This window comes from Ranitomeya variabilis, chromosome 4 (genome assembly GCF_051348905.1).
Source record: "Ranitomeya variabilis isolate aRanVar5 chromosome 4, aRanVar5.hap1, whole genome shotgun sequence".
Lineage (NCBI taxonomy): Eukaryota > Metazoa > Chordata > Amphibia > Anura > Dendrobatidae > Ranitomeya > Ranitomeya variabilis.
The window spans coordinates 743,290,694-743,306,973 of record NC_135235.1 but is presented as its reverse complement, the minus strand read 5'-3'; the positions used below and the strand labels follow the sequence as shown (position 1 = coordinate 743,306,973).

Sequence of the window (16,280 nt, the reverse complement as noted above, 5' to 3'; positions counted from 1 at the left end):
ATCCACGGAGGGACTTGCTCATCACAGCAGATCTGCTGTGCTGCGTGGAGTGACTACTGGACCAGATTCTTTGCTTGCCTCAATCATGCCCATATGACTGCTGCTTGCAGCGGTGGTGCTGCTGCTTAGGCTGTTCCTGGTCACTGTCCTCCATTTTCCGAGGGATTGCATTCAGCAAGAAACATTTCTTTACAGCAGGTTTAAATCTGCCGCACATGTGACGTCACCTCCTGTCCTCCCCCTGCACCGCGTTACTTGGGAGAGCGTTTGTGCGCATGTGCCCGCCTGGGGACCCGGAACGAGTACTCCATTTCCAGAGTGGCAGCCATCTTGCTCCACCTTCATCCTCAGGCACCGTCCTCGTGTGCCGCTGCCGGACCCCGGTAGCCCCAGCCTCCTCTCTGGAGCAGCAGCTCCGCTCACTCAGCAGACACATCGGTCCCGGCTTCGGGCACCACAGCAGCGGTGGCAGGGACCTCCCTGCTGCCAATACCTGGACTGGCGGGCCCCGGATCTTCTGCTCCTGCTCTTCTTCCAGGTACCGCAATACTGAAGGTTCACCAAGGGAGAGGTACCGCCCTTTTATCTGTAGGTTCCCTGTCCCTGAAGGGCGGATCCCATCTCTCCGTGGTGCTGACATGGGAGACTGAGAAAAGAACATTATATCAAGCCAGGAAAATTATAGCAGCACAATAGTTGGGCAGGGCGCCACCTACGTTGAGGGAATTTATGGAAAAAATTAATCAACTGCTATGTATGGAAGGAGTATATCAAAAGAGGAGAGCCCTGCATAAATTCTGTAAAATATGGGAGGATTGGAAAAGTCACCAAGGCATGGATACTATGTCCTTATGTGGGGACATGCTGGGTAATATTATTACTTGTGTCGAGTGAAATATATGTCCGATTAAACCTCATTGGAGTAATGCATATAAAATCTGTTCCCATAATATCCTTCCCGTTTCAGGAGAAATCTAAAGAACTTGGAGACTTGGGACTTATCTTTCATAATGTTTATTTGCACATGAGTATACAGATTGCTGTATTCAGCTTAAATATGTTGATTAATATAATAAGATACCTGCTAATTGCTATGTGGTCCGGAACAAGGAGGGGGAGGGGGTTTGGATGGGTGTTGTCTTGTCTTGTTGTATGTTAAAAAATTCAAGAAAAATTTATCTGATTTATAAAAAAGATTTTACAAAGGGGACAAACAATACAGCATATGCAGTGCATATAATAAACAAGATTAAAGCAGGAATTTTACTATGGTGATCACAGAGATGATTTGGCTTAGCGAAGGAAAGCACAGCGATTGGAAACGTCCAGTAAACGGGATCGTACATACACAGATATATATCTTTCTGCATGAACCAGATCATAATTAGCCTCGACCTTTTATCAGCACATAAGTTACACCCCTGTTGATACAGGAAAGATATATATCTTGGTACTGTGTTAGCCAGTGGATAGAAAAATATTTAGAATTGAGAGTCCTCAGTGGTTGATACCTTTTAATGGCTAACTGAAAAGATGGTAACAAACTGCAAGCTTTATAGACTACACAGGTCTCTTCTTAAGGCATAGACTAAAAGAAATTCTGGAGAATCACATATTTATGCACAACACATAACAGGACAAAAAAACACAGAAAAATACATGGATAAGACAGGTGACATGAAGCAGAATTACCATGATGGATAAACAGTTATGTCCATAAATATTGGACCAGTTCTTAGATAAGGAATGTTTTATTGTCCTCTGATTGGAGTCTGGTTCTGTTGTGATGACCCCACATGGGTCTGAGGGGCAAATTCCTTAGTTCCTTAGTTGATGTAAAAAGACATAAATCCATGCGACACATTCATTCCTGCACTAAGAGTGTCAAAGGTCATCATCAGTTTATATTCCCACATTCTTCTGTCTCTTTGAGATTTGAAGTTACCTTTTAATACAAGTAATTTCATGTCCATAATGTTATGACCCGGTAGACAGAAATGTTTTGCCACAGGTAGATCCATTCTTTTTTCTCTTATTGTATGGTGGTGAGAATTCATCCTTGTTCTCAGTTTCTGCCCCGTTTCCCCTACATACAGACCCCCAGTTGGACATTTAGTAGAAATGATTAGGTACACCACATTAGAAGTGACGCAGCTGAAAGTACCTGGTATCTTGTAGTCCTGATGTGAATTGTGATCTTTATCTTGTCCGTGGTCATTATAAATGGACAGGTTTTACATTTTTTTTCTGGTTGCAAGGAAAGGTTCTTAGAACTGTTTGAGAGGACAGGGAGCTTCTGACAATGATGCTTCTCATATTTGGGGGCTGCCTAAAACACAGTGGTGGGGGGGTCTGGAAAAATGGATTGTAATTGGGCATCTTTTTGTAGTAAAGGTTGTAATTTTCGTGCAGCTCCCCTTAGCACCTCCAGATTTGGATTGTAGGTAACTACTTGAGGTACCCGAATATTTTCTTCTTTAGCTTTGTAATGTAGCAGGTGATTCCTTGATATTCTGGTGGCTCTTGTAATCTGGTTTTCAATTGTTCTTGGATGGTAGCCCTGATTCAAAAAGATCTTTCTAAGGCGACCAAGGTATTCATCTCTATCCATGGGGTGGAACACATACGATTGCATCTGATGGCTTGGCTGTAGACAATAGAGATTTTTATGTGTTTTGGATGGAAACTGTCCCATTTAAGGTATGTTGGATGGCCGATTGGCTTCTGATACAGGGATGTTTCTATTTCATTGTTCTGCAGCTTAATGATGGTGTCCAAAAAGTTAATTTCAGGGCAGGAGTAGTTGAGTGTCAAGTTGATGGTAGGATGAAATCGATTAAACTGTTCATGGAACATCTTTAGCTGTGGATCAGACTCCATCAAGATGATTAAAATATCATCAATGCAGCGGTAGTAGGCCAGAGGCCTGATGGGACATGAGGACAAAAAGTCGCTTTCAAGCTTGGCCATGAAAAGATTTCCATACTGTGGAGCCATTTTACTTCCCATTGCTGTGCCAGTCTTCTGTAGATATATCTTGTTGTCAAATTCAAAGTAATTGCAGGTGAGGTGAAGTTTCACCACAGAATCTGCATCAGTCCCTGTGTTTTCCAGGAAGAATTTGGTGTGGGATATTAGAGCACAAAAATTCCACATCCATGGTGGCCAGGATGGTTCCGCACTGGTGTCACCATCCCCACCTTCGTAATGTGAGTCCTGACACTGCTGGAATGGTGCCGGTACGGAAGACATGAGTGTTTTTATTTTAATGAGGCCAAACATGAGGAATAACAAGGGGTTGTTGTTGGTTAACCCCTTCATGACCTTGGGATTTTCCGTTTTTCCGTGTTCGTTTTCCGCTCCCCTCCTTCCCAGAGCCATAACTTTTTTATTTTTCCATCAATTTGGCGATGTGAGGGCTTATTTTTTGCGGGACGAATTGTACTTTTGTTCAAAAAACAGGAAAAAAATTCCAAGTGCGGTGAAATTACAAAAAAAATGCAATGCCACACTGGTTTTTTGTTTGGCTTTTTTACTAGGTTCACTAAATGCAAAAAATGACCTGCCATTCTCCAGGTCATTATGAGTTCATAGACACCAAACATGTCTAGGTTCTCTTTTATCTAAGTGGTGAAAAAAAATTCCAAACTTTGCTAAAAAAAATTTTTTTTTTTAAATTGCGCAATTTTCCAATACCCGTAGCGTCTCCATTTTTCGTGATCTGGGGTCGGTTGAATGTTTATTTTTTGCGTGCTGAGCTGACATTTTTAATGATATCATTTTTGTTGAGATACGTTCTTTTGATCGCCCGTTAATGCATTTTAACTCCTTAATCCCATATGACGTACTATCCCGTCAAGGTGACGTGGGACTTAATTCCCAGGGACGGGATAGTACGTCATAGTGATCGGCCGCGCTCCCAGGGGGAGCGCAGCCGATCGCGGCCTGGTGCCTATCGCAGCTGACATTTGACACTATGTGCCAGGAGCGATCGGCACATTAACCCCCGGCACACTGCGATCAAACATGATCGCAGTGTTCCGGCGATATAGGGAAGCAGGGTTCCCTGAGACCCTCAAAGCAACGCGATGTGATTGCGTTGCTCCAAGGGTCTCCTACCTTCTTCCTCCCTGCAGGCCCAGATCCAAAATGGCCGTGGGGCTGCATCCGAGCAGGCGCTGGTAAGTCTGCAGCAGTGCACGTCAGATCGCTGATCTGACACAGTGCTCTGCAAAGTGTCAGATCAGCGATCTATCACTATAACATGATGCCCCCCTTGCGACAATGTTATAGTGTAAAAAAAATAATTCCTAAATAAAGAAAAAAAAAATATTGTTCCCATAAATACATTCCTTCATCTAAATTAAAAAAAACAATAAAAGTACACATATTTAGTATCGCCGCGTAACGACCCGACCTATAAAACTGTCCCGCTAGTTAACCCCTTCAGTGAACACCGTAAAAAAAAAAAGAGGCAAAAAACAACCCTTTATTATCATACCGCCGCACAAAAAGTGGAATAGCACGCAATCAAAAAGACAGATATAATAACCATGGTACCGCTGAAAACATTATCTTGTCCCGCAAAAAATGAGCCGCCATACAGCGTCATCAGTGAAAAAATAAAAAAGTTATAGTCCTCAGAATAAAGCGATGAAAAAATAATTATTTTTTCTATAAAATAGTTTTTATCGTATAAAAGCGCCAAAACATAAAAAAAGATATAAGTGAGGTATCGCTGTAATCGCACTGACCGAAAGAATAAAACTGCTTTATCCATTTTACCAAACGCGGAACTGTATAAATGCCTCCCCCAAAAGAAATTCATGAATAGCTGTTTTTGGTCATACTGCCTCACAAAAATCGGAATAAAAAGTGATCAAAAAATGTCACGTGCCCGAAAATGTTACCAATAAAGACGTCAACTCATCCCGTAAAAAACAAGACCTCACATGACATTGTGGACCAAAATATGGAAAAATTATTGCTCTCAAAATGTGGTAACGCAAAAAAATATTTTTTGCAATAAAAAGCGTCTTTTATTGTGTGACGGCTGCCAATCATAAAAATCCGCTAAAAAACCCGCTATAATAGTAAATCAAACCCCCTTCATCACCCCCTTAGGGAAAAATTAAAAAAATGTAAAAAATGTATTTTGATTTTTCCATTAGGGTTAGGGCTACGGTTAGGGGTGTGTCAGGGTTAGGGTTGGGATTAGGGTTAGGGTTTCAGGTAGAATTGGGGGGTTTCCACTGGTTAGGCACATCAGGTCTCTCCAAACGCGACATGGCGTCCGATTTCAATTCCAGCCAATTCTGCGTTGAAAAAGTAAAACAGTGCTCCTTCCCTTCCAAGCTCTCCCGTGCGCCCAAACAGGGGTTTACCCCAACATATGGGGTATCGGCGTACGCAGGACAAATTGGACAACAACTTCTGGGGTCCAATTTCTCTTGTTACCCTTGGGAAAATAAAAATTGGGGGGGGGGCTAAAAAAAAAAAACATTTTTGTGGGACAAAAATGATTTTTATTTTCACGGCTCTGCATTATAAACTGTAGACAAATATTTGGGGGTTCAAAGTTTACACAACACATCTAGATAAGCTCCTTGGGGGGTCTAGGTTCCAATATTGGGTCACTTGTTTAGGTACACCAGGGGCTCTGCAAATGCAACGTGATGCCTGCAGACCAATCCATCTAAGTCTGCATTCCAAATGGCGCTCCTTCCCTACCGAGCTCTGCCATGCGCCCAAACGGTGGTTCCCCCCCACATATGGGGTATCAGCATACTCAGGACAAATTGAATTGGACAACAACTTTTGGGGTACAATTTCTTCTGTTACCCTTGGGAAAATACAAAACTGGGTGTTAAAGATCAGGTTAATCCTTTTTTTATTGATAGATCGGGCGATTCTGAACTCGGCGATACCAAATATGTGTAGGTTTGATTTTTTTTTTTATTGTTTTATTTTGAATGGCGCGAAAGGGGGGCGATTTAAACTTTTAGATTCTTTTTATTTATTTTCACTTTTTTTTTACATTTTTACATGCTTCAATAGCCTGCATGGGAGGCTAGAAGCTGGCACAACTCGATCGGCTCAGCTACATGGGAACGATCATCAGATCGCTCCTATGTAGCTGAATTACAGGCTTGCTATGAGCGCCGTCCACAGGGTGTCGCTTACAGCAAGCCAGCATCAGCAAACATAGAGGTCTCAAGGAGACGTCTGGTCACTATGCCGACACATCCCTGACACCGGATCATGTGACGGGGTCGGCGATGCACTCATTTCCGGCCCAATGGACAAAAGCCCCGGTTAAATGCCGCTGTCAACGTTTGACAGTGGCATATAACTAATTAATAGTGGCGGGTGGATCGCGATTCCACCCGTCACTATTGCGGGCACATGTCAGCTGTTCAAAACAGCTGACATGTCCCGGCTTTGATGTGGGCTCACCACCAGAGCCCACATCAAAGCAGGGAATCTGACCTTGGACGTACTATCCCGTCCAAGGTCAGAAAGAGGTTAAACCATTTCCAACATTCTGAACATAAAAAAAGCTTCTCCCTTGAGTGACTGCTCTGATGTTTATAAAGAGTTGATTTTCAAGCAAAATATTTACAACATTGAGGGTATGTTTCCACGGTCAGTAAATGCTGCGGGTTTGACGCTGCGTTCATCCGCAGCATCCAGATGTTACAGCATAATGGGTGGGATTTCAAGAAATCCCATCTCCACTATGCGTTCAGAGACGCCTGCGGCAGCCCTGGGTAAGCGAACATGCGGAGGGTCTTTCCAAACCAGAGCATGTCCATTTATTTAGTGCAGACGCTCAGTCTCCGCAGCATAAATTTCCCATAGACTATCATTACATGCGGTAAAAGTGCATTATCTTTATAGTCACATGCGTAGTAAGTGCGGAAACGCAGCTTACTACGCATGTGTACTAATATAATGTCTTACCTTGCTTCAGCCGGAAGATCACATCCACTGCAGTACTCACAATGAGCTCAGCTGACCACGAGAAATGCCTTGTACATTACTGCCGTTGACAGAGTTAGCTCCGGTGGTCATCTACAAGCTCCGCTGTGTCTGGATGTCAGGCTGGATGGTGGCATAATGTCACCATTCAGCCAAAGGCATCCAGATGTAGCAGAGCTGGACTCGTCGTGAGACACTCGGTAATTGACTACGGCGGACAGGAAGTATTTGTGTTGGTTTATTATTTTATTTTTGTTGCAGGATATTGAGGGATTAGGCGATGCAGTAAGTATGATTAATTAAGATTAATAAAGGATTTTATTCTGGCTGTCTCTTTATTTACCATGTAACTATAGGATTAGTAATGGATAGGTGTCTTATAGACGCTTCTCCATTACTAATCCATGGGCTTGATGTCACCTGACAATACAAAGGTAACATAAACCCCGCAAACATTACCCCACTTGCCACCACTACAGTGAAGTGGGAAGAGCCGGGTAAAGTGCCACAATTAGCGCATCTTTGGATGTGCCAGTTGTGGGGCAGCTGTGGGCTGCTTTTAAGCTGGTGAAGGCCAAAATCCATGGGCCTCACAAGCCTGAGAATACAAGTACAAGGCCGCAGCTGTCTGCTTTTTCCTTGCCTGGTTAACAAAAATAGGGGGACCCCATGCTGTTTTTTATTTTTGGAGGGGATCCAACTATTTGTGTTAACCATCCAAGGTAAGCAGACTGCTACAGCCTGATAATATCAAGCTGGTAAGGTTCATGGATATTGGATCCTTACCAGTCTGAAATATCAGTCCCAGTAGTCTGCTTTACTCTGGCTGGTTAACAAATATGGGGGACCCCAGGTCATTTTTTTTAATTATTATTAAAAGAAAAGGACCTCTCTGTGCTTTGCTTCACTTCCTGTGTCATGTACTTCTGGCTGTGTCATAAGATTCACCATTATGTAAATTAGTACACATGCGTAGTAAACTGTGTTCCCGCACTTAATACGCATGAGACTAGGAAGATGTTGTGGTTTTACCGCATCTGATGACAGTGAATAGGTAGTTTACCCAGCGGAGATGGAGCGTCTTCTCTACATAAATTGACATGCTGCGGTCTGGAAAGACATGATGCATGTCCGTCTCTGCGGGTGAGCCGTGGGCGTCGGTGCATGCACAGTAGACATGGGATTTCTTGAAATCCCATCCACTATGCTGTAACAGCTGGATGCTGCAGGTTGGACACTGCGGATGATGCAGGTTCCAACCCACAGCTTATACTGACCGTGGGAACATATCCCAATATATCTGCAAACAGGAAATCACTTATTTTTCCTACCTAGAAGCCAACTTTCAATTAGCTTTATTCTAAGTGACACAAAAAAAGTATGCAATGAAAAAATGCATCAAAAACACATGTAAAAACGCAGGTAAAAAATGCAGGTGACCAGCCAGTGACCTCAGGTACACATTTTACCTGCATCAAATACTGAGCAAATATGGAGCCATTCGTGAGATGGAGATATAAAAAAGGATTCTTTCCTATGAGACTTTTATTGTGACTAAGAAGAGATATTTTCTTCACAAAACATTTCCCACATTCTCAACATGAAAAAGACTTCTCCCCTGTGTGAGTTCTTTGGTGTCCATCTAGAATTGATTTACGGTTAAAACATTTCCCACATTCTGAACATGAAAAAGGCTTCTCCCCTGTGTGAGTTCTTTGATGTCCATCAAGAATTGATTTACGGTTAAAACATTTCCCACATTCTGAACATGAAAATGGCTTCTCCCCTGTGTGAGTTCTTTGGTGTCCATGAAGAACTGATTTACGGTTAAAACATTTCCCACATTCTGAACAAGAAAAAGGCTTCTCCCCTGTGTGAGTTAGCTGATGTGTGATAAGATGTGTTGTAGTTTTAAAACAGTTCCCACATTCTGAACATGAAAAAGGCTTCTCCCCTGTGTGAATTCTTTGGTGTCTATCAAGAATCGATTTAGAGTTAAAACATTTCCCACATTCAGAACAAGAAAAAGGTTTCTCCCCTGTGTGAGTTCGCTGATGTCTTAGAAGATTTGATTTCTCTGTAAAACATTTCCCACATTCTGAACATGAAAATGGCTTCTCCCCTGTGTGAGTTCTTTGGTGTCCATCAAGAATCGATTTAAGGTTAAAACATTTCCCACATTCTGAACATGAAAAAGGCTTCTCTCCTGTGTGAGTTCGCTGATGTGTGATAAGACTTGATTTCTCTGTAAAACAATTCCCACATTCTGAACATGAAAAAGACTTCCCCCCTGTGTGAATTCTTTGGTGTCTATCAAGAATCGATTTATGGTTAAAACATTTCCCACATTCTGAACATGAAAAAGGTTCCTCCCCTGTGTGAATTCTCTGATGTTTGAGAAGACTTGATTTCTCTGTAAAACATTTCTCACATTCTGAACATGAAAATGGCTTCTCCCCTGTGTGAGTTCTTTGGTGACGAACCAGATGTGACTTCTTATTAAAACATTTCCCACACTTGGAACAAGAATAGTTATTCTCTACTGTGTGAATTTTTTGTTGTTTAACAAAAGATTTTTTGAAAGGAAAACTCTCTCCATATTCTAAACTTGAAAATGATTTTTTTGCTTTATGACCAGTTGGTTTTTGAATGCTTATTTTGTTACTTTGATTTTCCTTAGTAGTCTGTAATGAATCAGGAGACAAGATCTGTTTGAAAGGATCAGATGAGAGATCATAGCTGTGAAGGGATGTTGGTGTATCTGGAGTAATGGCATTTGCTTTAATTGTATCCTGTGGAATCTCTAGATCATCTGATTTAAAAATTGAAGATGTCAGCTGCCCCTCTGGTCTCCTGGTACAGTCATCTGCAATAATAAAATCACACAAATTTGGAATAAAATATCATTCACTTATATTTTTGAACATTTCTACTTAAACTGTCTGTAAAATAGCAAGTTATGTAAAATATTGATTTACCAAGACAATGACAGCTCACAGGCTAATAGAAAACCGTATAAGATGCACGAGTAGATCATGGTGCTCCACTGTTTGTTCACTCTGCTTCCCAAATATCGAATAAAAAGCCACCAAACTGTGTTGCAGGCAAAAATAATACCAATAAAAACTCTAGTCATCTGAAATAAAGTCCTCACTCGGGTCCATCATCGGTCAGTGGAAAAACAGGTTTCCACATTATTAGTGGCTCAAAGTCTTTTGAAAAGCAACATGGCTTCAATAAACCAATCCAGCAATATCAGCTCTGCTGGAAGGTGCCAGATACAAGCTTATTCTCCTCTGGTTCAATCCTCTGTGCTCAGCTCCTGGCTTCTGTATTAAATTACCGGTTGTGACCCTGACCCGTTTACTGACTACTCTTGCATCTTCTGATTAGGTATTTTCTCTGCCTTTCTGGTTCTGACCCGGCAACCTGAATATTCTTCTTCCCATCTCATGCAACAGAACAGCAGGTAACAACGTGGCACAAGCCTAGGGGTCTCCGTGTAAGTCCAAATCCATGTATATCCTTTAAAGGATGATGAGCAAGGCAATTTCCTGGGATATGATGAGCAAGGGAATCCCTGGGATATGGAAAACGGAGTAGATAGCGCCAATCCTGTTTGTAGTAGCCATCTTTCGAGCTGCCAGGTGACCATGAACAGCGTCCCCAATATATTTTGTCTCCAAATTATTCCAGCAAGATTTAGATTCAAATAGCTAAATGGACCTCCTTCTCTTTTTAACCCCGCCATGTGCCCAGACAGTGGAATACAAATATTCAATATATGGGTATTGCTGGTATTGCTGGATTCAAGAGAAGTGGGAAAATAATTTGCAAGGTCTATTTGTTTCTTATTACACTTTTTGATGAATTCCAATGTTATCGCCACATAAAATAACACATGTCAAATTTGAAATATGGGACCGGATGAGGAAGATAAAACTTGCTGCTGGAAGTGGTTAAATTTAGAGTATTTTGTGAAATAACTACTGTAGTCAAAAACTCAGTATAGACAATAATATACTGAAATTATCAAACTCAAATGTCTTCATTAGCAAAACATGAGTAACTAATGGTGAAACTTCTCTGGAGTAATTACAGTATGTGACTTGGTAATTCCTGCATGTTTTGTGGCAGTCTAACAGTCGCAAAACATGCGGCTGCAGGGACTCAAACAGGTCATTCGAGAATAGAGAAATTATAGTTGACAAGGAAAAAAATATTAAGAAACAATTTACTGTATAATAACTTGTCTATAAGGCAAAATGTAAAATGTATTTATTAAAAAATTAGAATTTAAAGTAAACCGAAATAGATTTTTTTTATTTAAAAAACTGGACATCAGAAGATCACAGAGGAATTATGGAGTATGCTGGTTTTGTCAGCCAAGTATTGCTTGTTCATATTTAAAAACTTTTCCATTCTTGTCAAAAATACCCAGATATCAGGGCCTGGATGCTGGGAGGGTGTCATGAAATTAGGCCAGGCCTTTTACAGTGTACAAAAAACAACCTATATAGAAAGAAACACCAGAGATAATAATTTTTATAAACTGAGGAAAAACACTATAGAAATGAACCCTTAAAAAATTCCATCAGACCAGATTATATTAAATTAAATATATTTTTTATTAAAAATAAATTGCAATCACAAAGAACATCACCAAAACGTATGGAAATTTGTATTACTAAAATTGTATAATCTACAACAGATATTTATTTATTAAGAATATAAAACATACAACTATAGATAATATGTATCTCCTCCAATCGAGGTTTACTTAGGGATAGATAAAAAAATAAATATATATAAAAATCCCGTATGTGCAAGACAGGGCAAGTCCAAACTGATCAGTATAATAAACATAAAAATATATATAATGCAGCAAATAATAATTTAATAATATAATATGTGATAAAAATCAGTCAAATAAATTTGTGAATAATATGTGTGTAGGTCCATATATACACACACACACCTATTGTGTGCAGCAAAATAAATCAATTCATAATAAAGTGCAATAGTGCAATAAAAAATAAATTGCATACAAAACAAACAGTGTGTCCACAAAAGTTGTGAGCCAAAAACAAAAAACAAATAATTATATATTGCTCAGTAAAAGCGCTGCCAAATGTACCAAAATATATTATGAATACTGACCAGTTAGGAATACCACTGCCTTGCACACACCACTCCAACGCCGTTTCGCTCACTGCTTCATCGTGGGTCTAGCAGGGTGTACAACCAGTGCTTTTTTTTGGCCAAAATGAATATAACATGAGGGTCACCGGAAAGGCAGCGGTACATAAAGTCTGCCATATGTGCCAAGTTCCCTACAGCCAACACTTCCCTGTCTCCACCATGATGACTGTAAGGGATCTCACAGGGGAAATGGACGTCGCCTTCGCTCACCTCGAGGGACGGGAGAGAAGGGCCAAGCAGGGGTCGGCTCTCTGGCGCCACCACTTGCCTCAGGTCAGTCAGGGAACTGCACCGAGGGCAAATAGTCGCCAGAAAGGCTTTCCTTATAGGTACGAGTTAGTGAGGCGCTCCCAATTAGGGGGAATATATATATCACCAGTTCAGGCTGGGGATATAGATCTAAACCTCCCGGCCATCACTGCCAGAGTTCCTCACTAAAACAATACGGTTTTCTGCCACCAGTTCCTCATTTAAAATAAGCCCCGTCCGACAGCAGGCTTAGATCGGGTCAGGTTACAACCCTGGGGTAGCGTATAATATAACCAATGGAGCGTGTGGACGTGGGGATTCGTGGATCAAGATAAAAGAGCAGCACAAGATTAATTTTATATTTAAATCGCCGAAGAGGCGCACTAGAAAATACAGCTATACATACAAGAGCAAATATTTACAGTCAGGAGTAGTACAAGGATAGGGTATAGATAGGTTGCAATCACCGTGTTATGTAGCATGTGACCACAGGGAGGCACTGATGGATCACAGGTCCAAATCTTAGTTACAGGCTTTCCGGGCTGTGTCAGCAAACGTAACCTCCGGCCATCAGGAAACCCTGTCCAAAATGAGGGGCTGCTTTATATCTCCTGGGCTGCTACCTCACACATCTGCTCCCACCCCTGGGTGGTGCAGCCTCTCTCCTCCCATGTCTGAGAATATTATTTTCTGCCCAGGGTCAGAGTATAAACGACAAAGATTGTCCTCATAATGAGGCTATAAAAAGCCTACCAGACCCAGAAATATGCCATCTGAGTTAACCCTGCAACTACCTGACCCGAGAACCCAGTAAACCATGACAACCTTAACCCGTTGGGCCCTATCATATATGCCTCATTGTAATGACCAAAAGCTGTCGTCAAGTAAAAGTCTGACTGATTTAACAAATTCAATGTCCCCTGGAATATTTGCTGCAGAAGTTCTGGAAGATAGGAACATATAGCCAGTGGAGGCTTATGGGCCACAAGTAAGTGTGACGCACCCCACACATAGCAGCACTCCGGTACTGGGAGGTGCCAGAGTGTGCATAGGCAGCAACTTGCCCACAACTACCTCACTCAGTCACCTTACACAAGCATGGTACATGTGTGAGCTTGCCAACCCCTTCAGAATCTCCACCAGGTTACACCCATTATCACACACCACCATAGCAGGTTGTAGGGTTTGCGGATAGAGCCACAGATCTGTCTGGTCTGTTTTTCTTTTCAATAATTCTGCAGCGGTGTGCGGTTTGTCTCCTAGACAAATTAGCTTCAGCGGAGTCGGTTTCCGCTTTGCTAAGGCAGTGCTGCAGAGATTCCAGCTAGCTTCTGGCTGATGTGAAGAAAGTATCCTGAGATAGCAAATCAAAGATGATAGATGAGCAGTAGGGGCTGCAGGAACTGAAGTAGGAAGTGGACAAAACCCTGATAGAAGTAGGGCCAGCAATCCTCTGTATCGGTAGCACATATACCATGCCAGGGTGGGACTCGGGCTCAGCCTCCAAAATATTCACATCAGAGCATCCCTGAGCACAATCAATTGCCCATGTGTTGGTCATTAAGTGGACAATCACAGTAACCATGTTAATAAGGTCACGGGTGAGAACAGTGGACACGTGCTGATATAACAGGGGGACTCCAAATAGGGGTATAAATAGTGGCAGCTGGGGACTGAGCAGCGAAGGACCAAATGTGTACACCTATAGCAGGCCATTATTTAAAAAATTTAGGCTCCCGGTGTCCATTCGTCTTCTCCATGGGCGCCGCCATCTTCCAAAAGAAGATTCGTTCCAGGTATAGTTTGATCACTGTGATAAAACCTATCACAGTGATCAAAATAAAAAAAATAGTAAATGACCCCCCCCTTTATCACCCCCATAGGTAGGGACAATAATAAAAAAAAGAAAATATTTTTTTTTCTTTTTCCACTAGGGTTAGGGTTAGAACTAGGGGTAAGGTTAGGGTTAGGGGTAGGGTTAGGGCATGCGCACACAGTGCGGATTTGGCTGCAGATCCGCAGCGGATTGGCCGCGGATCCGCAGCGGATTGGCCACGGATAAGCAGCGGATTGGCCGCTGCGAATTCGTAGCAGTTTTCCATCAGGTTTACAGTACCATGTACACCTAAGGAAAACCAAATCCGCTGTGCCCATGGTGCGGAAAATTCAGTGCGGAAACGCTGCGTTGTATTTTCCACAGCATGTCAATTCTTTGTGCGGATTCCGCAGCGTTTTACACCTGTTCCTCCATAGGAATCCGCAGGTGAAATCCGCACAAAAAAACACTGGAAATCCGCTGTAAATCCGCAGGTATAACACAGTGCCTTTTACCTGCAGATTTTTCAAAAATCGTGCGGAAAAATCTCACACAAATCCGCAACGTGGGCACATAGCCTTAGGGTTAGGGTTGGAATTAGAGTTAGGGTTGGAATTAGGGCTAGGGTTGGAAATAGGGTAAAGATTAGGCTTGTGGTTAGGGTTACGGATAGGGTTAGGGGTGTGTTGGGGTTACAGTTGTGGTTAGGGTTGGGATTAGGGTTAGGGTTGGGATTAGGGTTAGGATTAGGGTTGGGATTAGGGTTACGGCTGTCTTGGGGTTAGGGTTGTGGTTAGGGGTGTGTTGGGGTTAGTGTTGAAGTTAGAATTGAGGGGTTTCCACTGTTTAGGCACATCAGGGGTCTCCAAACGCAACATGGCGCCACCATTGATTCCAGCCAATCTTGCGTTCAAAAAGTCAAATGGTGCTCCCTCCCTTCCAAGCCCCGACGTGCGCCCAAACAGTGGTTTACCCCCACATATGGGGTACCAGCGTACTCAGGACAAACTGGGCAACAACTATTGATGTCCAATTTCTCCTGTTACCCTTGCAAAAATAAAAAATTACTTGCTAAAACATAATTTTTGAGGAAAGAACAATTATTTTTTATTTTCACGGCTCTGCGTTATAAACTTCTGTGAAGCACTTGGGGGTTGTAAGTGCTCACCACACATCTAGATAAGTTCCTTGGGGGGTCTAGTTTCGAAAATGGGGTCACTTGTGGGGAGTTCCTACTGTTTAGGCACATCAGGGGCTCTGCAAACTCAACCTGACGCCCACAGAGCATTCCATCAAAGTCTGCATTTCAAAACGTCACTACTTCCCTTCTTCCCTTCCAAACCCCGACGTGTGCCAAAACAGTGGTTTACCCCCACATATGGGGTATCAGCGTACTCAGGAGAAACTGGACAACAACTTTTGGGGTCCAATTTCTCCTGTTACCCTTGGGAAAATAAAAAATTGTGGGCTAAAAAATCATTTTTGAGAAAAGAAAAATTATTTTTTATTTTCATGGCTCTGCGTTATAAACTTCTGTGAAGCACTTGGGGGTTCAAAGTGCTCACCACACATCTAGATTAGTTCCTTGGGATGTCTAGTTTCCAAAATGGGGTCACTTGTGGGGGAGCTCCAATGTTTAGGCACACAAGGGCTCTCCAAACGCGACATGGTGTCCGCTAATGATTGGAGCTAATTTTCCATTCAAAAAGCCAAATGGCGTGCCTTCCCTTCCGAGCCCTGCCGTGCGCCCAAACAGTGGTTTACCCCCACATATGGAGTATCATCGTACTCAGGACAAACTGAACAACAACATTTGGGGTCCAATTTCCCCTGTTACCCTTGGGAAAATAAAAAAAATTCCGGGCTAAAAAATCATTTTTGAGGAAAGAAAAATTATTTTTTATTTTCACGGCTCTGCGTTATAAACTTCTGTGAAGCACCTGGTGGTTTTAAGTGCTCACTATGCATCTAGATAAGTTCCTTGGGGGGGTCTAGTTTCCAAAATGGGGTCACTTGGGGGGGAGCTCCAATG

The 16,280-nt window shown here is 42.2% G+C and overlaps 1 protein-coding gene across 1 annotated transcript in view; it reads right to left on the bottom strand.

Moving 5' to 3' along the window:
• Window positions 1-8,161: 8,161 nt before the first annotated feature.
• LOC143768060 (uncharacterized) overlaps window positions 8,162-16,280 on the bottom strand; it is a 48,044-nt gene continuing 39,925 nt past the window's right edge. Inside the window, exon 6 of the mRNA XM_077256731.1 lies at window positions 8,162-9,847. Within this exon, the coding sequence (XP_077112846.1) occupies window positions 8,577-9,847 (1,271 nt within the window). The 3' untranslated portion in view covers window positions 8,162-8,576. The remainder of the gene's footprint in view (window positions 9,848-16,280) is intronic.